At 35.9% G+C, this 25,477-nt stretch overlaps 1 protein-coding gene across 1 annotated transcript in view; it reads right to left on the bottom strand.

Moving 5' to 3' along the window:
- Positions 1–7,149: 7,149 nt before the first annotated feature.
- The window catches only part of SENP7 (SUMO specific peptidase 7), a 161,139-nt gene continuing 142,811 nt past the window's right edge, over positions 7,150–25,477 (bottom strand). Inside the window, exons 21-24 of the mRNA XM_036745023.1 lie at positions 12,531–12,574; positions 12,062–12,130; positions 10,254–10,404; positions 7,150–9,104 (exon numbers count right to left, since the gene is read on the bottom strand). Coding sequence (XP_036600918.1) covers positions 8,967–9,104; positions 10,254–10,404; positions 12,062–12,130; positions 12,531–12,574 — 402 coding nt within the window. The 3' untranslated portion in view covers positions 7,150–8,966. The remainder of the gene's footprint in view (positions 9,105–10,253; positions 10,405–12,061; positions 12,131–12,530; positions 12,575–25,477) is intronic.

Here is a 25,477-nt window from a genome sequence, read left to right as displayed (position 1 = left end):
ACTTGTTTTAGCTAAAAACCCAAAGGAACTTGGAAGTTAAGTACTTAAGCAAGAACTAAGTCTTGAAATCTTCTGAGACTGTGCCTTTATAGGAAAAAAAAACTGATACTAAAAATTAAATTTTGGCTGACAGTAGATGCCTACTGCAAAAGCAATACAAATTAGCCTAAAGCAAAATGTTTCCCACTCAATTTTCTTTTCCATGCAAAAAGATATTCACTTCTGTCCGGGAATAAGCTAGGTGTTGCAACAGGAGGGAAAACTCCTCTTGTTAGCAGATGGCAGAGACGATTTTCTTTGTTGTTTTAATCTGTCTAGCTAAGCTCTTTACTGACATTCATCATACTAAACAAGGACAATATGCCTCATGTGTAATTCACTTTTTGCCCTGCCCAGCTACCAGGGAAGGTCTATAAGACATTTTTCCTTCCTGCTCCTCAAGATCCACAACTTAAAATGCACAATCAACTTCTACGGATCCTGCTGATTACAAATGACCAATAAAATTAAGCCAGTTTGCTTAATGATCTTTCTCCAGACAATGAATACATCTACCATCACACAAGCTCCATTAGCCCACTGAGAACTGAAAATCTTTCAGTGTAATTTGCTTGTTTGCTATCAAATTTGAGACCCAAGATGCTAACTAATGTGTGACTCTCAAACTAGTGTAGCCTTCCTGTACCATTATGACATTACATGTGATGCAATGGATCATTTAGAAACTGTTCTTCTCATCCAGTCAAGTGGATAAAAATATAATAAGTCAGACTCTTGGGATTTGGAGGACTTTTGTCACAAATAATTAGGAACTTTCCACTGAACAATCATAAGCTAAATTCTTGTTTTGTTTCATCCTGGGCAAGTTTCATAAAAACAACAGGTAGTAACTACAACCTGAGAGAAATTATTATCAATAATCAATGATTCAGGGAGATCCAGAGTTCCCCCTTTTTTCTAAAGTCCTCATTTCAAAGCTCATTCTATAAAGGTTTAACTTTCTCCCCAGTCCTGGTCAGACTCTACCCAACTTTACAAAGAATTCAGTCTAAGATGGAGAAGCCCGTTGTGCTCCACTCAGGTTTTGGCAGGGATAAATTCTTTGATCAGATTGCCCAAAGCTGGAGATAATTTAGAAGTAAATGACATAATCAAAGGTCATTAGAATAGGTCCAGCCCTTCCTTGTAACATTCATTCTCTCTCACTACTTGTTGACCAATCAGAATTGATTGCCACCCTCTGAAATACCCACTTTTCCAGGGGCATGTAAGCCTTGAGCCTCACTGCCATGATTGTCTTTGGCATTTGAGAGTACCCCTGACCTCTTTTATTCAAATGCTAGCATTACTGATAAAATAACTAATTCCACAGAAATCATGTCTCTCAAACCTTTAAACATCACAAACCCTAGAAGAGTAATGCTAAAACATACTACCCACCTCTTGGTCAGAGGTGATGGACTCAAAATTCAGAATAAGGCATACATTTTCAGATACAACCAATCTGGGAATGTGTTTTGTTTGGCTGCACATATTTGTTACAAGGATTTGATTTTTCTTTTTCCAACGTAGGATGAGTCCAAACGAGAATAAGAATAGGGCAGCAAAAAAAGAACAGTCATTGAGACATCTATTTTTCTAAGATGAGAGAACAGAATAGGACAGCAAGAAATGAGTACTAACACAGGAGAGCCTTGAGAGCTACAGGAAAGTTCTTGGAAGTGCCTTATGAAAACTTCAACGAAGGCTGAATTTTCAGCCTACAGAGCAGATGCCTGAATCTCCACCAGCTGTGTAAAGTACAATCTTAGCTTATTAAAAAGTAGCTGCCACATTTTATTTTGGGGCTTAGAAAATGGAAACTGTGGGATTCAAACATGATAGTCACATTTCAAAGGCCTTAAAAAGAAATGCCACATTTACAAAACCCAGAGAAAAATTTAACTGGAATTGATTACCTGGAAATGAGTCTTATTTGTGTAGCCTAAGAAGACAAAGAAAAAGAGTATGAATTGATGTTATTTGTTTTAGATTATAATTGCCCAAAAAGTCCTAAGTAATTCCAGTCTTTAAAGCTACTTTGCTTTCTTTTTTGTTTTTTGGCAGAGCAATTGGTGTTAAGTGACTTGCCCAAGGTCACGCAGCTAATACGTGTCAAGTGTCTGAGGCCAGATCTGAACTCAGGTCCTCCTGACTCCAGGGCCTGACTCTATTCACTGTGCCACCAAGCTGCCCCACAGCTACTTTACTTTCAAACCAAAAATATGAAATACTCAACTAAATTATGTTACTTGACAAAGGAGGTAGTTTATGCAACAGTCTAAAAATACTACAACAAGTTGGTTCATAGAGTTGTATAAAATATAATTTAGGAGGTTTTAGAAACTACATTGTGAATTCTCAAAGTAGTGGTAATAGAAGTATGTAGCTTTTATAAAACTTTAATAGTTTATGAAGTGCTTATTTACATAATCTCATTTGAACATTTGAACAATCAGACATTAGTACTATGTGTGAAGCATAGGGTATCACTTGCACCTGGATGGAGTCATCATTATATAAATTCATTTTTATTATTCTTTACATGAAATTAGAGTTGACATAATCTTATTAGCTAATGGAAAGTAAAGACTTTTTTTCTTTTCATGAAAGCAAATGGATTGCTATCACCAATTTAGTTCATTGCCTATTTTTTCAGAGCCAATGTGTAAATCTTTCTGATTAAAACATATATCACCATGCCATAGTAGTAAGACCACTGAACTTGGGAGTCAGAAGACATGGGTTTGAATCCTAGTTCCATCATTTATTATCTGCATTATCATAGGCAAATCATTCAAACTCACTGAGACTTAGTTTCTTCAGTTATAATAATGGAGATAAGAGTTGCACTACCTAATTTGTAGGGTTGTTGTGAACAAAGTATTATTAATAATGACATTAACTTCTGAAAATAGCTAAAGGTCTTCATTTACAGAAATTTCCTTCTCCAAAATGGTGTAGCCAGAATGGCCTTTGTTTTCTTTGAATGACTCAGCTTACCTCATTGAGCCTCTGGACACTGTGGCTTGCTCTTCCGGGGCAGGAAGCCCAAAGAGCATTCCAGGAAGCAGACAACTTCCTGTGTGATGAGTCATGGGGCTGGCTGAGGGGAGGTGTTAACGGCTACGCTAGGGGGAGGGGCCAAGTCAAGAACCAATCGGCCCTGGTCGTTCAGGCGGTGCTTGATGATGTCAAAAACTCTATAAGAGGGGAGAGGACAGCTTGAAGATCCTCTTTTCCTTTTCCGGTTGGAGCCAGAGACAGTTACAACGACAGTTACAGCGACAGTTACAGCGACAGTTACAGCAACAGTTACAGCGACAGTTACAGCTACAGTTACAGCCACAGCCACAGCTGAAGCAGGAGCTGCCAGTAGCAGAGCTGACCTACGGGAGGAAGCTGAACAAAGACTTCAGGCCAGTGGGTAATCTTATTACCATAGAGGGGGAAACATGATTTTGCTTTACGCAATCATGCTTCTCTGTAGCCTCCTGGTTACTCTTTCAAGGCGTACTTATTGGGCCTGGAAGCTTTTGATCAATATATCAAAATGGGGTTGCTGGTTCATGGGTTGGTTACTGTGGAGCCTAAATAAATGTTTTGATTCTTCTGCCTTCTACTTTGAGAGTTTCTTATATCCGGCGGTTCCGAACGTTTCAGACATGTTTATGATCCTCTTTGAGATTATAAACTCTGCCCTCCTAATACATTTGGCGACGAGGATGGGATCGCTAGGTATAAGATCTCTATTTAGAAGCAGAACAATTCCAGAGGAAGAGATGAATATCCCAGGATGGGAGGATCCATTTTATTCCTCCCTAGCAAAAGAATTGGCTAAAAAAGCTGGACCCTGTGAAAACTGGGAACCAAGGCTACGGAGAGGAGATCCTAGGGATTTGGAAAAGTGTTTACGAGAAGTTGGGATTCAGTCAGGGGCATCACTATCTAGGCAAAGCTGGATAGTGTTATCAGCCTACCGGCTAGTATACAAAAGATTGAGATTAAGTGAAAGACATGGGGACACTCCTACCCCACAGGAAGAAGGGGAATCTCAGATAGCAGGAGACCAAACTGACTCAAATGAGAACTTTTCTATTAATGTGGCTAAGAGCAACAGGAGACCAAAAAAGCCCAGAGTGCATTTCAACCCAGCCCAGAAAGAGCCTGACTGCCTGCTTCGTCCTAGCCATGGTGGCAGAGGAAGTGAGTGGGGAGAGAATGAGACAATGTTAGGGGCTGAGGCACAAAACACTACTGGGGTTCAGGATGTGCCTCACACAGAGCATAGGAGATGGTTAAATGATCAGACAAGGGCTCGACCCATACAAAGGAGGAAGACAGAAACCCGAGGTGAAGATTCAGTTACAAGGGAAATTCAGGAAGATTTCTCACCTCAAGAGGTCACAGATATTTTGAGTAGATTCAGCCAAAGAATAGGAGAACCATTGATATCTTGGATGGTAAGACTCAGTGATCAAGGGGCCAGTGGAATATCAGTAGATAGGACAGACTGCATGAGATTCATAGGTATCAGCCATGATCCTCTAGTTCAACAAGCTTTTAGGGAACATCATCAGCAAGGAGATGGTGATAGCAGGACTACTCTGTTGGCATTAGCCGCTGTGGGATGCAATAAGAGATATGCTACTGATTCTATGTGGCCCACTGAGCACAGACCCTGGTATTCACTTAGAGATTGTATCATGAGACTAAAGGAGGAGGTAATGAAGACTGCCATTATGATAGGAACCTCAGACAAATATTACAATGATCCAATGGAACTGCCTCATAGGAATTTAATAATTAGGACAGCTCCCCCTGCTTATAAACAACTAATTTTGAATTTATTACTTGGAGAAGTAGGGAGCCGTCTTACAACAGTGATAAATAAGATTTTACAGTTACATGACTTAGGTGACTGGGGAAGGGATAGATCTCCTCGAGAGAGAAGGGTGAATAACCAGCAAACTTGGCGCCAAAGGAGAGTAACAAGGAAAGAAATGTTTACTGCTTTATTGAGAGCAGGGGTAGGTTTTGAAATGATAGATGGAATTCCAACCAATGAATTATATAGAATGTACAGAGATAAAGGCCTTGATAACAGGAGAGATAGGGAAATAAGAACTGCTCCTGCAAGCCCACAAGCCACTCAGAGTGAAGGTGACCTTGTGTGATTAACGGATGAAAACTTGTACATTTAGGGAAAAGATGGGAGGACAATCTTAGTCTCTATCTAGGGTGGGATCCTCTTGGCTTCCTCATTATGTTCCTTTTGAAAAGAAACATTTCCCACCTGAGTTTGGCTCTGATGTTGGATCTTTGCATAACTGAAATCTCAACCAAACTTGAGATGATTTTATTTGAAGAATTATAATCCATACTTGTCTATTCTTTTTGTCCTTTGTTTTGGCTAACCTTGTTGCTAGTTTTGTTTCCTTCAGGCTTAAGCACCCTGCACTTTCCGGTGACTGCCTAAGCATGTAGCATTCTTGGAATTCCTGCCAGCTTGTTAAAGAAATGACTTCTGGAATGGGACTTTTTGGGGGCAGGGCCATCTCTACATCCAATTTCAGCATGAAGAAGCTATGGAAAATGAGACCTTCACCCCTCACCCCAAGATTTTGAGCCCCAATCGTTCAAGGGGGGTGGAAATAATGATAGTGTTCTGTTTACTTATTTTGTGTTATCCTTGCTGTGTTGTTTTATTGTTATGATATTATTGATCCTATGTAATGGATACAAGGATTTAGGGGTGGACATTTGAATTATTAATAATTATTTTGGGGATGATTGATTGAAGAGATTATCTTGCTGGGACCTAGGGGTGGATCACATTTGAATCGTAAACCAATATTTAGGAATGTCACCAAATGATATGTTTTGCTTTATAATGAATGATATGTTTTAGTTTCCTTTGTAATTGGATCACAATGTATGTTCTAGGATACATGGCTGATTAGATTATGTATCCTATAACAAGGGGTGGAGTGTAGCCAGAATGGCCTTTGTTTTCTTTGAATGACTCAGCTTACCTCATTGAGCCTCTGGACACTGTGGCTTGCTCTTCCGGGGCAGGAAGCCCAAAGAGCATTCCAGGAAGCAGACAACTTCCTGTGTGATGAGTCATGGGGCTGGCTGAGGGGAGGTGTTAACGGCTACGCTAGGGGGAGGGGCCAAGTCAAGAACCAATCGGCCCTGGTCGTTCAGGCGGTGCTTGATGATGTCAAAAACTCTATAAGAGGGGAGAGGACAGCTTGAAGATCCTCTTTTCCTTTTCCGGTTGGAGCCAGAGACAGTTACAACGACAGTTACAGCGACAGTTACAGCGACAGTTACAGCAACAGTTACAGCGACAGTTACAGCTACAGTTACAGCCACAGCCACAGCTGAAGCAGGAGCTGCCAGTAGCAGAGCTGACCTACGGGAGGAAGCTGAACAAAGACTTCAGGCCAGTGGGTAATCTTATTACCATAGAGGGGGAAACATGATTTTGCTTTACGCAATCATGCTTCTCTGTAGCCTCCTGGTTACTCTTTCAAGGCGTACTTATTGGGCCTGGAAGCTTTTGATCAATATATCAAAATGGGGTTGCTGGTTCATGGGTTGGTTACTGTGGAGCCCAAATAAATGTTTTGATTCTTCTGCCTTCTACTTTGAGAGTTTCTTATATCCGGCGGTTCCGAACGTTTCAGACATGTTTATGATCCTCTTTGAGATTATAAACTCTGCCCTCCTAATACAAATGGTCTGAACCTTTGTATAACAAACCTAGCAGGTTTGTAGTTAATTTTATACTCTGTTCTTTAATAAGAATCAATAGACACCAAATCCTTCTTGCTGCCTCCCAACCCATGAGTTAGCTAAGAGACTTGGTTCTTTTCATTTTATATGTCATTTATAAAAGGTAGTAAATCTAATTTGAATTATAGGCTATAGATGCACAAAAATACATTTTATTCACAGTTATTTAAAATACTTTTAAAATATGGTTTATGCTGGTTAAGGCAGTACTGTATTGTATATATTTTTAAGCACCAACTATATGAAACGCATGGAGAAATATACAACCAAAAATTTACTCCACTCTGAGGCTCAACTTCCTTTAGAAAAAAAAACACATTTATTTGATGAATATTAAAATGTGTTTAATATCAAACACACTGTTAATCATTCTCAAAACACAATATTTCCATCATCAATTGGTAGGGGGAGGGTAAGTATTTTGACAAATCTTCAAAAATAATGACAGTGGTATCTTTGAAAAATGTACAAATGAAAATGCTAAGAAAGCACAAGCAGTTTTCTGTACTTGCTATATCCAAAATAAGATATACAAAATAATTAAGTCACCTAGAAAAATTGCCCCACAAATTGGGAATGACATATAATTATATCCCTCCTTATAATAGATCTCCAAAAGACAAGTATCTTTAACAATATAAAAGTGGTGACAAAATTAAAAAAAGCCAAAGGTCACTGAGACATCGCAACCTCAACCATATCACTTGAAATAAATTGTTTGGCCTTTTAGCCTCACCTCTAATGGCCTCGGTTTTTCTTCCTTCCATACAATTATGATAAAAATCCAAGAGAAATCTGAGTTGGGAGACTAAAATGATATTCTTATAAAAGTTCTTATCTGAGAAAATGGAATACGATTATCTGTCTTCTTCAGAATATTTCTGATAACATCAGAGTGAATTATATTTAACAGATAGTCATGAAGTCTAGTCAGATATAATCCCACCAGGATCACAAAAATTCAGTAAAATTTTGCCTGAATATGTACTGAAGAATTAAGCTCTCTTAGGAAAGCCTCTGGAAAAAATATTATATTAGAAGGATGAAAGCAATTTTTGCTTTACTGGTATAAAAGTGGGTAGATAGATTTTTAAAATGTATATTGAATTCTAACAAGCTAATGAATAAGTCTGGACAAATATGTATACTTAGCTTGTTAAAGTTATAAGCATACAGAAAGCAAATGAGACCAATTTTATCTTCATAAAAATGAATTATCTGCTTCAATAATTGGGTGTGTATACTCATACAGTGCATGAGTAAATTCTTCTTTCTAATTTTACAAAGACCTCAATAAATATAATGTAAAAAAGTATTCAGATTTGCTTTAAAATGTTTCTCAAAAGCCAAACTACTTTTCCAATTTTAGAAAGAAAAATGAATTCACATTTTAAAAGAACTATAATTCTTAAGTTTCTTCCCAATTTCACCCAAAATAAATGACTAATTCCCCAACCCCCTTAAATTATGTCAATGGAATTGGAGGAAAAAAAAATCATTTCAACTAAAGCATGGTGGAATTATCACCTAACTAGGAAGATTGACAAAGTACATGATGGTCGAGTAGGTTTTTACCACCCTACATTAAGAGCTTTCTATTTTATATTATACAGAAGTAATGCCATAAATGGCATTCAGCAATAATTATTTTAAAATACACAGTATTCATACAGCATGCTTGAGTTGCAAAGAACAGCTACAATGTGAAGTGACTTGCCAAGCATGGGTTTAGTACCAGAGGAGTAGGTGGTCCTGTACCCAGAGTCTTGTGCAGGTTAAAACCATATAGTGGTTTGTTTTTTTTAATCACTTATTAAAACATTCTCACATCACATGTTTATTGCATAATCCAAGCATATTCACTGAAAAAAAATATGAAATATTTATCAAATTTTAACTTCAGTCTAATAAGTTTATCTACATTCTCCCCATTCCCACCCCTTTATCCCATCTATCAGACTCAAACAAAATTAATAATTGTCTTACACAATTTAAATAATTTTGAACAATTTACAAAATAACCAGAAGGTGTTTTCTTCTTTGCAGGCAGAGTAGCACAAATGCTGGTACACTGCTTTCCAGTAATCTTTTAAAACACAAGTTCCATGTCCATCAATAATGAATTAACTACTGTTGCCCTTCTGTTGCTGTAAATGAAGTTTCAAGATCAGCTCCCGAATATCATCCCGCTTGGCCCTTATCACCTGACGGGGAAACCACTTCTCCAAGTGCAGCGGTAATTCAAAATTAACAATGGGATCCTAATGATAGGAAACAGAAAACTGATAAGAAGACATTTCAAATTTTTAAGGACAATTCAAACTAATTCAACATGAAACCATTAGACATGAAAAAGGTTAGGGAATTCACTGATTTTAAAGTATTATAATTAAATATTGGAACATCACCCTCAGGTATAAGATGATAGAGCAGGAACAGCCCTTAAAGATTATGTAGTCTGACTCACTCATTTTACAGATAAGTAAACTGAAGCCCAGAAAGTTGTGACTCGCTGAAGGTCATACAGCTGTTCAATAGTTGAGCAGGAAATAGTTCCCTGGTCACCTGATTCCCAGTTCATCATTCTTTCCAGGGAAACTATTTTGCTTCATAACTGAGAATGCTAACAGGTTAATAAACTGGTACAATTAAGTACTTTTAGTCTCCTGGTAATTAAATCCCTTTAGATAGAGTCCAGGCATTATACAAAATGATATGCTATCATGTATCGTGTACCACAAGAGAAAGGAATATCACAAAATGACACATTTCATGAAAGCCAATGCTAACTAATTGGCTAACGAAGCCAACTGCCCCATGCTAACCACCACCACAACTGCCCAGTGATTCAAAAACATTCATTGTATTTTCCAAAATTTTTTCATGCTTTTAAGTAACTTTTAAGCAGATGGTTCATGACCCACTCATGCAGGGAAACATGCAGGTTTTTGAGCTGATTAAATTCAAGAAACTCTTGCTCAGATTCCAGAATCCCTAAATTGTGGCAGCCATAGATGAAATTATGAAATCATGACACTTAACCCAAAAGGTGCTTCCCAATCCCCACATTTATAGCTGCAATAATTCCTTCTCCTTATTGTCCCCTTATCACCGTCTGATAACAATACATGATTTGGATTTCAGTGTGCTAGAAACTCAAAGTGTTATTCTTCATAGTGCATACTAATCTCTAATTTCACTAAAGCCTAATTTCACTAAAGGTTTTAAGCGGTCTTATTACATATTACATTTCAAATTATAACATAATCCACATTTATATGCAACGATGTTATGAAACCCTTAAGATGTTTAGAAAAAGAATTATTTTAAAAACTGCTACTGTGAACTACCCTACCCCCTACTTCTTAGTCCCATAAGAATCCAAAAAATAAGCTATTAATTCCATATACCTTGAAGAAGCTTTCCACATACTGTAGTAAATACACTCCACAATCACTGCTGTTATCTTGCTTAGGAACTTTGGGGCACAAGTCAACCATATTTGTTCTGCTGAATTCACGATGTGTTTTTCGTCTTACTTCCCATTCTACTTCCAAGTACCTGGAGACAATAATGAGTAGAGTAATTCAAGTAGGAATTGTTTTCCATCTCTATGCAACAGGTTCAGAGATTAAAGAATGATATTTGTTTCTGAACTTAATATTTCAGTCAAAATGTCTAAAGATGCTCCTGATTACAAAATTATATTGTATATATCTTTACAAGGATTGCTTCCAAAAAAAACTGCTGTATTTTACACAAGGCTAAAATATTGGGGGTTTTTTCCTTAATATTAGAGGCACAATTTTATGTTATCTCTGTTTACATATAAATTTATATGTCAAAATTTCCTTTAAAAGCAAGCAAAATTTTAATTTAGCATAACTTAATACATTTATATTCAAGCCCAATGTTCAGATGAATTGATGTCTAGTTATGACTCCCCTGTCTTATATTCACGACAATGATTTTCTGAACCCAAGTATTAGCCTTTATGTTTATCCCATTAAAACTGTCCTCAGGAGATGGTGCTCAATGTTCTACACAGTCAAGATCTTTTGGAATTCTAAATATGCCACCTAATGTATTAGCTGTCCTCAGCTTTATGACATAGCAAATTTAATATACATGCCATCTATGTTTTTATCCAATTGGCTGATAAAAACGTTAAACAGCACAGCTCCAAGTGGAGATCCCTGGGAAACTCTACTGGAAATCTTAAAAAGGTATTGACTAATTGGGGTCGGGGGGGGGGGAGCCCAGCCATTTAGCCAGTTCCAAATCTACCTACTGTACTCTCATGTAATCCATATATCTCTGGCTTGATCAGAAGCTAGAGTTTGTCAAATGGTTGTTAAAAGCTAGGTCAATTATATTTGCAGCATTCTCTTGGTCCATTACTCTTAGGAAACCGGTCAAAAACAGAAATGAATTCATTTGACACGATCTATTCTTGATGAAACTATGCTGGCTCTTTATGATCAGTTTCCTTTTATAAATATTCAGTGATCATTCCTTTAATAAAAACTTAAAAGAATTTTGCCAGGAATACAAGCTCAGTGATTTCTAGTTTGAAGACTCCACTCTCTTCCCCCCACACTTTTTAAAAATCAGGACATCTGCCCTTCTAAAGCTCTATAGTTCTCCTCATCTTGTTCACATTCTTTCAAAGATCAATGACAGTGGCCTTTCAAAATTTGAAGACATGAGTTCATAAATCTTGCTACAAAGTAAACTGAAAAAGCAATTAGAAAAAATGCAAAGAAATAACTAAAATTAAGAGATTATATTTATAGTGAAAAGTAATGCTAATTTACAATTAAGAGGTTTTTAATTTGTGAAAATTAGCATCTTGAAAATATCTTTTCAAAAAGCTGCACTTTTTAACCATAAGCATTTAGTAGATAGGTATTTTTCAAAATGTTTCTTTCACTTGCTAATACTAGTCAGTTTCTCATCCACTTTTATTAAAGATCACTTGAGCAAATACTTTATATTTACTGCATAACAATGCTAAAATAGCAAACCTCACCTAAGTGCATAATAAAGTAAAATACTGACATGTTATTGGTCTTTTCTTTTGGTTTGGAGTCGCAAGTTTATTTGTCAAAAACTCTCAATGGGAAAAGTTCCTCCACCAATGCAGAACAACAACTGTTTTGAAACTTACAGTCTTAATGAGTTTTAAAAGACATATAGAAATTATAATATTACTCACTCTCTCAAAATCTGAACTGTATTTTGTACAGAACCAGCTTTCAAGGAGTCTAATATGAGAATGCATGGTCTATGGAAAACAAAAGAAAAATAATCAGTTATCAGCATTTATGCATGCATGGCACTTTGTCTCCCACGTACAAGACTTTGTACAGACATAACATGATCTCCATTTTTGTAGAATCCCTGTCTTCTTTTGAAGCACAGCTTAAGTGTCTCTTTCTACAGATGGCGTTTCTGAATCCCTCTGACTTGTTTGTGCTCTCTCCTGATAGAAGTTACTTTGTATTTACTCTCTATATTATGTACCTGTGGCTTTACCCAAGTAGAATGTAAACCTGAGAGCAGGGACTGCTTCACTACTGTCTTTGTGTCCCCAGTACCCAGTCAAGTGCCAGATACTCAAGAAATGCTTGTTGGACTGAATTAAGTGCATGGCACGTATTTAACTGTCTATAGGATGTACATACCTTTTACACATTTTCTTTGATTCTGATGTATTCTTCAGGGTACCCTGAAATAACATTGCATGTTTACTTTTTACACATTTTTCTCCAGGTAAAGCTAATTTAGACAAATGAATATTCCTAGTAGAAATATTAAATCATTTTTAAAAAATAAAAGATCTAAAATACCTCTGGTTTGAAAAGTGCTAATGGTCTGGTGGTAAGTTAGTTTTTTTTTTCCTGATCAGTAGGATCTTATTTAGTCATTTTTATTAAAATCACAGCACCTCAAGGTTAAAAGGGACTTCACAGATAACCTAATTAAATATGACTGACAAGGAGTCCTCTGGTTTCTGATCAAAATAATCCAAAGAAGAAGAACCCATTAGTTACTGAGGAAATCAGTTACCTACTAAGATAACCTCAATATCTAATGAGATGGCTCATTAAACTTTCGGAAAACTCTAAACAGTAGGAAATTTTCTCTTACATTGAACCTAAGTCTGCCTATCTTCAATTTCATAGACTGTTCCTACTTCTGACTTCTGACTGCAAGCAGGACACATTTAACTTCTCTTCCAAAAAGCCCTTCAAATACCTTGAGATTGTTAGAAAGTCCCCCTGAAGTCTTCTTTTCTTCAAGTCCCTAGTTTCTTCAAGCTATTCTCCTTTAGATGCTTTCCACCTTCACAATGTCCTAAAATGTGGTACCCAGAACTGAAAACAATACTCCAGATATCTGATTAGGATAGAGTATAGCAAGACTATCATTTCCCTTGTTTTGGACACCATATTTTTCCATGATCACATTAGTTTCATCATAGATGTGTATGACCAAAATCCCCATATCTTTTTCACATGAACTACAAACATGCCTCCCCATCCTTTATTTTTTACCAAAGTGAAGGTCTTTACATATATAGCCCAAGCATACTTCATTTTGATGAAGTTTATCATCATCAGGGCCATCATTTTAGCCTGTGAAATCTACTAAGGTCCTCACTCTGTCGCCCAAAGTGAGGAATGACTTATTCCTGCTATCCACAGAATCACAGAACTTGAGAGTTGGAAAGGACCTTAGTAGTCATTTAGTCTAACTTATATACCAAAGGAAATCCCACTATACCATAGCCAAAAGAGGTCATCCAGATGAAGACACCCAAGGAGGGGGAATCCATAACCCCTTCAAGGCAATCCATTCCATTTTTATACAACTCTGATTGTAACTAAGTTTTTCAAGACATCAGGACTATTTTACCTCTGTGCAACTTCCCACTATTATTCCAGATTTTGTCCTTGGGTATCAAACAGAGCAAGTCTAAACCTCCTTCAACATGACAATCCTTCAAATCTTTGTAGTTATTGTGTCCACCACTAAGACCCCAATATCTTCTCTTCTCTAGGCTAAATATGCCCCAGTTCTTTCAACTAATTATCATATGACAAAGTCTAGTTCCAAATCCATGATGGCTGTCCTCCTCTCAACAATCTTGAGCTTCTCAATATCCTTCTTACTGCCTAGAATTGACCACGGTATTTCAAATGGGGACTGACAAGGGCAGGATATAATGGGACTATAACCTCCTATTCCTGGAAGTTATGTCTTTCCTAAATCAGTTCAAGATGGAGTTTTTTGGTTAGACATTGAAGTGCTGAGACGTTTTGCACTTATACTGTATTATAAAATGCCTGGATCTTTTTCAAACTGCTAACTAACCATGATTCTCCCATATACTAATGGAACTGATTATTTGAACCCAAGTATAATATTTTGTATTTATACCTACTAAATTTCATCTTATTAGATTCAACCCAATACTACCTGTCAAGATCCTTTTAGATACTGACTCTGTCATATATGTGTGTGTGTATATGTGTATACACACATACATATATTTATAAATGTGTATTTATACATATACATATGCATATATGTATACATATACACAAATATATGCACATATATAGACACATATAAAAGCTATCTCTCTCAGCTTGGTGTCAAATGCAAATTGAGTGAATATGCCATCTATGATATTATACAAGTCATTGATATAAATGTTAAATATCTCATGGTCAAGTAAAGGTCTCTAGGGCACTCTACTAGAGAACCCTGGCCATAATGATATTGAACCATTAATACAACTATTTTCTGAGTAGTCATCTAACCAGTTTTGAATCCATCTAACTGTGGTTCATCTAGTCCACATTTTTCTGTCTTTTCCACAAGAAAAGCATGAGATGCTCTATCAAAAGTTTTGCTAAGATCTAGGTAAACTATATCTAGAGCATTCCCCCTCATCTACTAATTCAGTAGTCATCAAAAAAGAAATGAGTGTAGTCTGGCATGACCTGTTCTTGAAGAAAGTCATCCTGGCTATCTCTAATCACTACTTTCTAGATGTCCTTTAGACATACAGAATTGTGATTGAAGTAATATCCTAATCCCTGCCCCTTTGTAAATTATGCTAGTATTTTTTTTAAAATGTATTGAAACAATCCTATGGACTTGACTGGCTCAAGAGACTAAAGGCTCAGGCTGCTGACATCACTTCTTTGCCTGAGCACAAAACAGCCATGAGCCTCTCTAGGCTCTCTGTGAGGTTTGGCCACAATGAAACTCAGGGAAAGTAGCTTCTCTCAGCTGAATGGATTTAAAGTGTCCTCAGTGTACTTCCTTCTTGAATATCTTCCTGCTATGGCCAAGTAAATCTGCTTTTGTTAAGTACTGAATGATCTATGAGTGTCTCATTTTGTTCCAGTATTGAATCTAAACGACCAAGGGGTTGGTATAAGTCAGGTCTAGCCCAGAACACCCTTTAGTGATCCATTCTAGAATTTTTCCAAGAATCAAAGTCAAACTTATCAGCCAATTATTTGCAAACTGTTGTCTTCCTTAAAAACCATCATACCATCTGCCCATCTCCAATCTTGCAATACTCTCCATACATTTTTCCATCATCTTTCAAATATCACCATCAGTGACTCAGCAATCATACCTACTAGTTCTTTCAGTACTTGAGAATCATCTGAGGCAATTGATTTGACTTAGTCAAGTATCCTTTACTTGCTTACACAATCCATAACATACCCCTTAACTGTAGGTCTTGCCCAAGGCTCTCCTGTCATCCTTTTCTCTTCTTTATTCACTTTCTCTCTCACTGTGACCTTATCAGCTCCCAGGAGTGTATCTCTATTCAGATGCCTTACAGAGCTATCTATATCTATCTAGATATAAATATAGATATATAATATATATCCAGCTTCAGTCTCCTTCCTGAGCATCAATCTCTCATCATGAATTGCCTATTGGACACTTCAAAGTCAATATCCCAAAGACATCTTAAACTCAACATTTCCAAAACAACCCATTATCTTTCTCCACAAATGTACCCTTCTAAATTTCTCTCTGTGGAAGGCCACACCACTCTGTTCCAATGTCCTCAGTTCCTAACCTTGTTGTCATCTTCAAATCCTCACTTTCTTTCACTCCAAGTATCAGATCATTTCCTAAATCTCACCATTTCTACCTCCATAATATCACTCACATCCAAACCATTATCTTTCAACTTGCACATCCACCATGTTAGTTCAAGCCTTTATTAATTCTCACCTAGATTATTACAAAAGCTTCCTAATTTGCCTTTTTACCTCAAGTCTCTCCCCACTTCAGTTCATCCTATATATATAGCCACCAACCTTGTTTTCCTTAAGTATATGTCTGACTATGTCATGCCCCTATTCAATTTTCTCGAGAATAGGGATAGGGTAATTGACTTGTATAGGTCAGAAGTTTCTCTGCAATTTGATAGCCTTAGAGATTAGTCTACAGCCCTGAAATCTAACTGACTTGCCTACCCACCAGGATTTCCACTGTTCCCAGCACCCCTGTAGTAAGAATTGGATTCAGAACAGAATTTTTCCTTGCTGGTTCCCCCACTTTGTGAAGGATAAAATTATCACTAAGGCAAATCAAGGAGTTATTTGTTCTACTTTATTATTAGTTCTACTGCTCTTCAGTAGATGTCTAGATAATTTCAATCCCCCATCACTACTATATCATGTTTCTGTGGTAGGCATCAGATCTATTTCCCAAATATCTTATCTATTTCCTCATTCTAGAGGGAATCTGTCAGATAAGATCTTAAGTAATTTTCCAAAACTTAGAATTTAAATGAGACAAATAAGTTCACTTTTTTTCAGATCCCTCATGATAGCACAGAGGTAATGCTGTGTCAACACACTGTAGGCTCTGGCAGGTTTCAGTATGGTCCTGGATATAGAGGATCTGTTATCTGAGAATAAACCTACCTAAAGAGGAAGAGGATGCAAAGAACCACCAAGTTTTTAGAATATCTATTAACATTAATTTAACTGGTATTACTCTAGATGTGAGATATTTGTGCAATGTCCAATAATTGGATACACTACCAGAGGAATGAAACCACAACCATTTGCAAATTCTCACTGTAAAATGAAACCAAGAGATATAAAGAAATTTCAGGTTAATGGAAAGATGGCTCACAGGTCTCTTTGGATAGACAAGTAAATTGGTATTAGTACCAAACAATTGGTAGAACCAATTTCATCAAGTCTCTAAAGAATATCATTTCATGAGACACTTGAATATTTTGGCTTGCAGTACTAATGATAAATATAGGCAAGGAAACCAACATCAAGACAGTTTTAGCTTATGCTCCAATATCTGCCACAGAAGAAAAAGTACTAGAGATGTCCTATAATAAATTTGACAAAATTCTTTAAACCAAATGAAAGCATACACTATTATAGTGGAAGAGAGTTATTTTGCAATCATGACTTCCTCCCCCCCAGCCCAGCTAAGGGAATCAGAGAAAATAAGGGACAAAAAAACTGGTAACAAGGTGCTGATGTATTAAATGAAGTACAAAGACATGACCATTATTCATTTACAAAATGTGAAGACATTGCCCTAATGGAATTAGAAAGGCACCTTATTGTTGGATGGCTGAAAACTGGCCATGCCTTTGAAAGCATTTCAAAATCTAAACTAGCTAACTCTGGTGACAGGTAAGGCAGCTGAGGCAAGAAGCAGCTTTGTAGAATATGATCCCTCTACCTCTACCTCTATCTCTATCTCTACCAGGAGGCAGGGGAAGGAGAAAGAAATGACTTCTCTCTCTTCTTCCTCCTCTCCATCAGCCATGGTGTTTTTCATTGAAGCTACTGGCCCAGTAGGAGGCAAAAAACTTGAAAACAGGAAGCAACTTCAAGGAGCAGAGAAGTCAATTATTAATTCACTAGCAAACTGGCCCTGGCAGCTGAGAGTCAAATTGCCTAGAGGAGTATACCCAGAGAGCCTGACTGAGTGACTTACCCCTTAGAGATATTGTGTCTAGGGATAACCTTGCATGAGAACATCGTGAGAAGAGAAAGGAGATCAGGATCATGTAGTATCTGAAATATGAATTCTGCCTTTTTCCCTAACAGTAAACTAACTTTGTGCTCACAATTCCCACTGATACCATGCTTATATAGACAGAGTAGATCCCAGGTTTACGGGAGGAGTGTTTTATAGCTATTGTTATTATTGTGACTTTTTAAACAAATGTTTTTGCTTTGAGTTAGTTGTGTTTACTGTGTAACTATGAAAGTTAAGTGTACCTTTGGGAGCAAGTAAGCTATTGTTTTAGGAGTGAAGACCCATGGAAAACCTAACCCATCCAAGAAAGAGCAAGCAAGCTGGGAGGTGAGTATTCCCAGAGAGAATGCTACATACACCTTGAGATTTGGTTACATCAATGCAAAGGTCAGTATAGGGGAGGAAGATTAATATATTTTTAAAATATTGCTCATAATTAATAAGTGAAAGATGTTAGATTATTCAGAAACCCCATCCCTACATTTTATATACATGTTATACGAATATAATATACACATATATGTTTCAAGAAGAGAGTCAGAATGCATTGGGCATGGCAAGCAGGGAACAACACCACAAAAAGTGAAGTTGCCTATATATAGCCTATAAATGACTGGTTGCTAAGTTAGTAGACCTCTCATAATCAGCCATTTGTACTGACAGATCAACTGGCTACAGAAATGTCAATATTTATGTCAAATGAGAATAGAAAAACAAGACAAAGCTGCATGCAACCCAACCTATTTAAGCAATGTGTTGACTTTGAAAAATGAGAAATTAATAAAAGAAAAGACATTGACTTTAGTTGTCTTAGAGAAGTTTAACCAAGCAAGTTTCCAGAATGAGGAGGCCAAAAGTGCAGACACTGCCCCAGTCAACAAATCCTTTACTACTTTCTAAGCAAAATAACCCAGCAAACAAAGGCAGTATCAGCACAAATGTATTTGCATACATTATATAGAAAGATGGTGGAAGATGATGAGCGAGCAATATAGTATCATAAAACAGCGAAAAGAACTTCCAGTTAACATGGCAACATGTATGGCTGTAGAAGAGTCCAGCTCTCCCACATATACTCCAGCAAAAATCTAAAAAAGACATAAGATCAAATAATGATTGAGAAATTTAAAAAAAAAACCGGTAAGCTCCTCCATCCAGCCCAGGATAGTACCAGGATAGACAGCAAGATGACTGTAGGCACTGCATGAGCACAGCTAAAGAGGACTGAAGCCTTCTAGCACAATGACTGAAGATGCATATAGAGCTTTGATTTGGTATGATAGGATAAGGTGAGAAGGGGGACAGAAACCTACTGTGCTCTGACAAGGGATATTCCAAGAAAGCTGGAAGTCTGCAGTGCTTTGACTAGGGACACTCCAGTGGGGCCAGAATCCCACAGTACTCTATGGACAATCCAGGTGGGGCTAGAAACTTGTAAGATTCTGATTAGTGACCTAAGGACCACAGTGTTCAGAGCACAGACATATAAAGAGAAGTGAAGTCAGTAGCAGGAGTCCTGAAAATCAGAGTGTGAATGGACCCTGACAGAAAGTTACAAACTAGGAACTGAGGATGTAGATATGAGAAATCAGAACACATCATACATAATGAAGAAATACTCTGTATTAAGAGAGTCACAAGAACTTTAAGAGTATCTGAAAGAAATAAATATGTATTAAGTTCCTCCTAGGTATAATGTTGATCACTTTCCTTCTCTTTTACCACATTCCTCTTCTTAATAAAGAGTTAAACAAGAAAAAAGAGAGAATAAAACATATAAGAGGATATGATAGAGGGAGATATAATAATTAATAATCATAACTGTAAACATGAAGGGTTAACTTAGCAATAAAATGGAAGAGGATAGATGAATGGAGTAGAAAGCAGAATGCAGCAATATGGTTTTTACAAGAAACATACTGAAATATAAAAATTCATACAGAATAAAAATGAGGAGCTGGAGAATAATGTATTATGAATCAGGCAAATAAATAAACAAGTATTGCAAGCATTGCCTGAGGCAAGAGAGCAGTAAAAATAGACATGGTTAAAAAAAGCAAGTGGGAAAACTGAATTATGCTTAAAGGCACCTGAGATAATGAAACTATGTCAGTCCTTTCTACATATGCCACAGCATGTAACTATTTAAAGATGCTTAAAGGAAAAGGTAATTGAGTTATAGAGAGAAATATATAGTAAAACTATAACAGCTTAGCTACACAATATGCCCATTTCAGACCTAAGCAAATGTTACAAAAAGATACATAAGAAAGAAGCTAATGACTTGAAAAGAATTTTAGAAAAGTTAGATTTCTGGGAATTACTTTATGGAAAGGCAAAGGAATATGTACATTTTTCGGTGGTATATGTCACCTTTACAAAAACAGACTATATGCCAGGATATGAAAACTTCACAAACATATGCAGAAAAGTAGAAATATTAAATATTACTGACTACAATGCAATTAAAATTATGATCAATAAAGGGATCTTCAGAAGCGAATCAAGCTTAAATGGAGGCCAATTTAATCCGAAATAATTGATAGGTAAAGACAAAACCATAGAAACAATAAATAATTTCATCAAAGAAAGTTTACAGTAATATGCCAATATATTAAAACTTCAGGGATATAGAGAACACAATCCTCAGAAGGAAAAATATGTCTTTAAACAATTCCATCAGCAAAAGAGAGACTATCATTGAATTTGGGATGCAACTTTAAAAAAAAATTTTTTTAAAACCTTAAACACAAAAACCCAGAAATTTTGATTATTAAGACAAAGAAAATTTAAAATGAAAAATTAAATTGATTAATAAAAGTAGGACAGGTTTTTTCCCCATTAATAAACTAGATAAATAATTAACTAATCTAAAAACAAAGAAAATAAAATTGTCAACTCCCAAAAATGAAAAAGGATAATTCATAGGAAACTAAGAGGAAATAAAACAGATTATTCAAAACTATTTTCCCAATTATATTCCAATAAAATTTACTATTTAAATGAAATGAATATTTACAAAACTATCCAAATTTAATGGAACAAAAAAATAGAGATTTTAAAAACTTAATCTCAGGGGGGAAAATGCCACAAATGAACTCCCAAAGGAAAAAAAAACATTCAGGACCAGAAGGATTTACAAGTGAACTCAATCAAACATTCAAGGAATAATAATTAATTTTAATAATATGTAGATCAGCGGTTCTCAAACTTTTCCACAGTGGTAGTTCAGTTTAAACAAAACTTTGGTAGAACCCTCTTAGTAAAATCCTCTAAAGTTATTTTTAATGTTTATTAACCACAAACAACAAAAGGTTCAGTTTTTTTAAAAAAAATTTAAGTTTGGGGAGTTTCGGAGTTCCTTGCAGCACAGTTTGAGAAACACTAATATAAACCATTGTAAAAATAGGAAAAAAGGGATCCTACCAAATTTCTTCTATGAAAGAACTATGGTCTTGATACCTAAACCAGGGAGAGATAAAGCAGATAAAGAAAACTATAGACCACTATTCCTAATGAATACTGATGCAAAAATATCAAATGAAATATTAGCAACAATGCTATAGCAATATATTCAAAAGATTTCACACTATGACCAGGCTGGATTGATACCAAGAACATAGAGTTGATTCAATATTGGGAAAATCATATACATAGTATGCCATAGTCATTTAAAAAATTCAAAAATCACATGGTTATATCAATATAGCAAAAGCTTTTTTTACAAAATGCATACTCCATCACGTTAAAAACATCAAAAGGCATAGGGATAAAGGGAATTTCACGTAATATCATTAAAACAATCTATCTAAAACCAAGAGGCAGCATTATATATAACAGAGATCGTCTAGAGGCTTTCTCAGTAAGATAAAGGGTAAACCAAAGATCACTGCTACCACTACTATTTGATATAGAACTAGAAATCTTAACAAAATCACTAACACAGAGAAAGAAACTGAAAGAAAGAATAGAAACAGAGAAAACAAAATCATTTCATTTTTCAGATGATAATGGATTGAATTATATTATCAACTGAAAAATAACTTCAAAAAATAATAGACATAGGAAAAAAAATTCCTTTCAAAATCACTATATAACATCAAAAAAAATCTGGGAGACCATCTGCCAAGACACACATAATAATTATGAGAATACAACTACAAAAGATTCTTCATAAAAATAAAGTCATTTAAATAATTGTTCATGATTGAGCTATGCCAATATGATAAAAATGATAATACTACCTTAATTATTTTTCAGATTCAGGGCCATACCAATCAAAGTGCCAAAGGTAAAGAATTTCTACTTTATAAAACAAGAAAAAAATCTTGCTCACCTGGAGAAACAAAATGTTAAGAATGTCAAAGAAAATAATTTTTAAAAAGTGAAAAGGAAGGGGGGCTAGCAATACAAGTCCTCAAACTATACTACAAAGCAATAACAATCAAAATTATCTGGGACTGATTTAAAAAGAGAAAAGTTGATCAGTGGAAAAGATTAGGTGCACAAAATGCAGAAATAAGTTAAAAGAATAGGTTAGTGTTTGCTAAGTTCAAGGACCTGAACTAAATTGGGCAAATTCTCACTCACTATCTAACAAAAATGGCTAGAAAAGTAGCAAAGAAGTGTGACCAATACTGGGTTAGACCAACATCTCACTTCCATGTAGCCACAACAAGCTTCTGGGGGATGCATAACTTAGACGTAGAATGTACTGAAAATTTTTCTTGAACAAATAGAGAAGGATCAGAAAAGGATATTTCTTTTATGGTTTTGGATGGGGAAGAGTTCTTCATCAAGCAAGGAAGAAAGGTCATCACCAAACACAAGGAACAATTTTAATTACATAAAATTGAAGGATTTCTATACAAACAAAATCAATGCAGCTGAAATTGAACAGAAAAGAGTTTTAGTTGGGGGTAAATAATCTTTGTGGCAAATTTATCTTATAAAGCCCTGATATCCAAGATATTTAGGGGATTTTTATTACATACTTGAAATATTTTGTGCCCATAAAATCAACTTCATTAAAATTAGAAGGTAAACAGAAGGAAAAAAATATGTGCAGCAAGTTTCTCTGATAAAGGGAGATGGTTTAAATATTTGAGAACGAGAGTCATTCTCCAATGAAGAAATGGCCAGGAAGTTTTCAAAATAAGAAAAGCACACTATCAACAACCATATGAAAAATCTCCAAATTACTAATAGTAAGAGAAATGTAAAATAAAGCAACACTGAGGTTTCACTTCATAGCTATCAGATTGTCAAAGATGATTAAAAAAAGAAAATGACAATTATTGGTTGGGCTGTGAGACAACAGAACCATGAAAGCACTGTTGGTGGAGCTGTGAATTGTTCCAACCATTTTGGAAAGTAATTGACAACTAAACCCAGCAATACCACTATTAGGCATATACTCCAAAGAGATAAAATAAAAAGGAAAAGGATCCATCATAGCAGCTCTTTTAGAGTTTCAAAGAACTAGGATCTAAAGGAATATCCATCAGTTAGGAAATGGCTGAAAAAATTATGGTATGTAAATGTAAAGGATACTATTTTTAGCATAAGAAACGACGACAAGGACAATTTAGAAGAAACCTGGGAAGACTTGTATGAATGGATGAAGAGTAAAGTGAACAGAGACAGGGAAGAGAACATTATGCAGCAGCAATTAGAAGACAAATATATTTGAAAGATTTAAAAAAGAACTCTGGTGAATGCAATGATAAACCAAAATTCTAAAGAACTGATGAAGAAGTGTGCTACCCAGGTCCTGACAGAGAGGTGACAGATTTAGAAATCAGAATGAGACACATGTTTTTGACATGGAGAACACAAGAATTTGTTTGCCTGACTATGAGTATTTGATAAAAAAAAATTTAGGATTGTTGTGTTTGTTTTTTTGTTATTTTTTTTTTATCGTTGGGGTGGAGGAGGTGGGAGTGAGAAAATAAATGCTTGTGAATTAGGGAAAAAAGAAAATCAGCAAGCATTTATTAAGTACTTGCTATGTGCCACAAAGTTATATGCTGAGGATATAAATACAAAATCAAAACAGTCCCTTTAAGGAGCATACATTAAAATGGAGATATTAGAAAACAAAGTCAGAAAAGCAGCTGGACTCCAGAGGAGATCCATGCTGGAGGCAAAAGAATTTTAAAGGTATTCCAGGACTGATTACCAAAATACCTCAAGAAGGGAAAGATCCTAAAAGAATAAAAAAAATCATAGTACAACTGTCCAAGAAGGGCAATGTACCATGATGATTAAAGGGTCAGCCTCAGAGTCAGGAATCTGGAATTCAAATCTTGTCTCTGAAACAAAGACTATATGATTCTAGTCAAATCATAATCTCTTAGTAGCCTAAGCAACACTCTCCTAAGACTAACAGTTAGAGACAAGTTGCCCATCTACACTGGTGAAAGGTCTCCACACCAGGAATTCCCAAAACTGACTAGATCAAAAGTCCAAACCAAAAAAAAATGTTTAATACCCAAAATGGCAACCAAGAAGACATCAATAACTACTGTTTCACATATGAACATTCTTATCACTATAAAATTCTTAGCAAAATTATAGATTCATAGGTAGAGTATCTTTTACAAAAATGACAGGCTATCAGAAATGATTACTTCCAACAAACCACATCTTCAATTACACATGATTGACACTTACATAAAATACATGATTCTGCTGTGTTAATCTGTGTTAAACAAAAATTTCATTTCACTCACAATGCACTCTTAAAGGCTCTCCTCTAAGAAGATATCTCTCATGTATACATTAAGATTGTGCAAGATTATCTATTATCTATCTATTAAATGTAACCAGAATTAACTTTGTTCAACAATTTTTTTAAGCAATACACAAAATAGTAAGCTATATACTCAGAAATGTATACCACTACCATTTAAATATTTCCTAGGGTAAAGTGTACCTGAAACAAGGATACTCCATACTTGGTTCTCTAATTCTCCTGTATGACATTGTATGAACCACATCATGCAGTAAAACATGCTCACTCAAAGTCTGGTCTAGTAAACTACACAGGAAAAAAAAAACAAATGAATGAAAAATATGTATTCACATACAGATTATAATGCAGAACCAGATATTACATTCCACTGAATTAATCCAATACTACCTATATCTTAAGACAGCCTCCAACTGGGCAATCAGCTGAGCAAAGAACTGAAATGCAGAAAAACGAGCTAGATCACATGGAAAATTCTACAATGCTTCTAATGATCTCAAGATGTCTATTTAACACTGGTAATCTCCCAAGAAAAGCAGCAAGAGAGCTAGAGATGGATAGAGAACTGGTCTTGAAGCCATGAAGACTTGGATTCAAGGCCCAGCTCTGCCACATTTTGGCCGTGTAACCCTGGGTGGGTCATTTAATCTCTCTTTTTTGGTGCTCTAGGCAACTGTCCAAGACTAGAAGTTTCAGAGAAGGTGCCTCCCTGAACTGGCAGAGGGAGTTTCCTTATCTGGGACTTGTATAGTAATGAAATCACAGGTCCAGTCCCTATTCCTATCCCAATACTCCCAGAGATGCTACATAGCTAAG

This window comes from Trichosurus vulpecula, chromosome 2 (genome assembly GCF_011100635.1).
Source record: "Trichosurus vulpecula isolate mTriVul1 chromosome 2, mTriVul1.pri, whole genome shotgun sequence".
NCBI classification, from domain to species: Eukaryota; Metazoa; Chordata; class Mammalia; order Diprotodontia; family Phalangeridae; genus Trichosurus; species Trichosurus vulpecula.
This window is presented reverse-complemented; position numbering and strand designations above follow the sequence as displayed.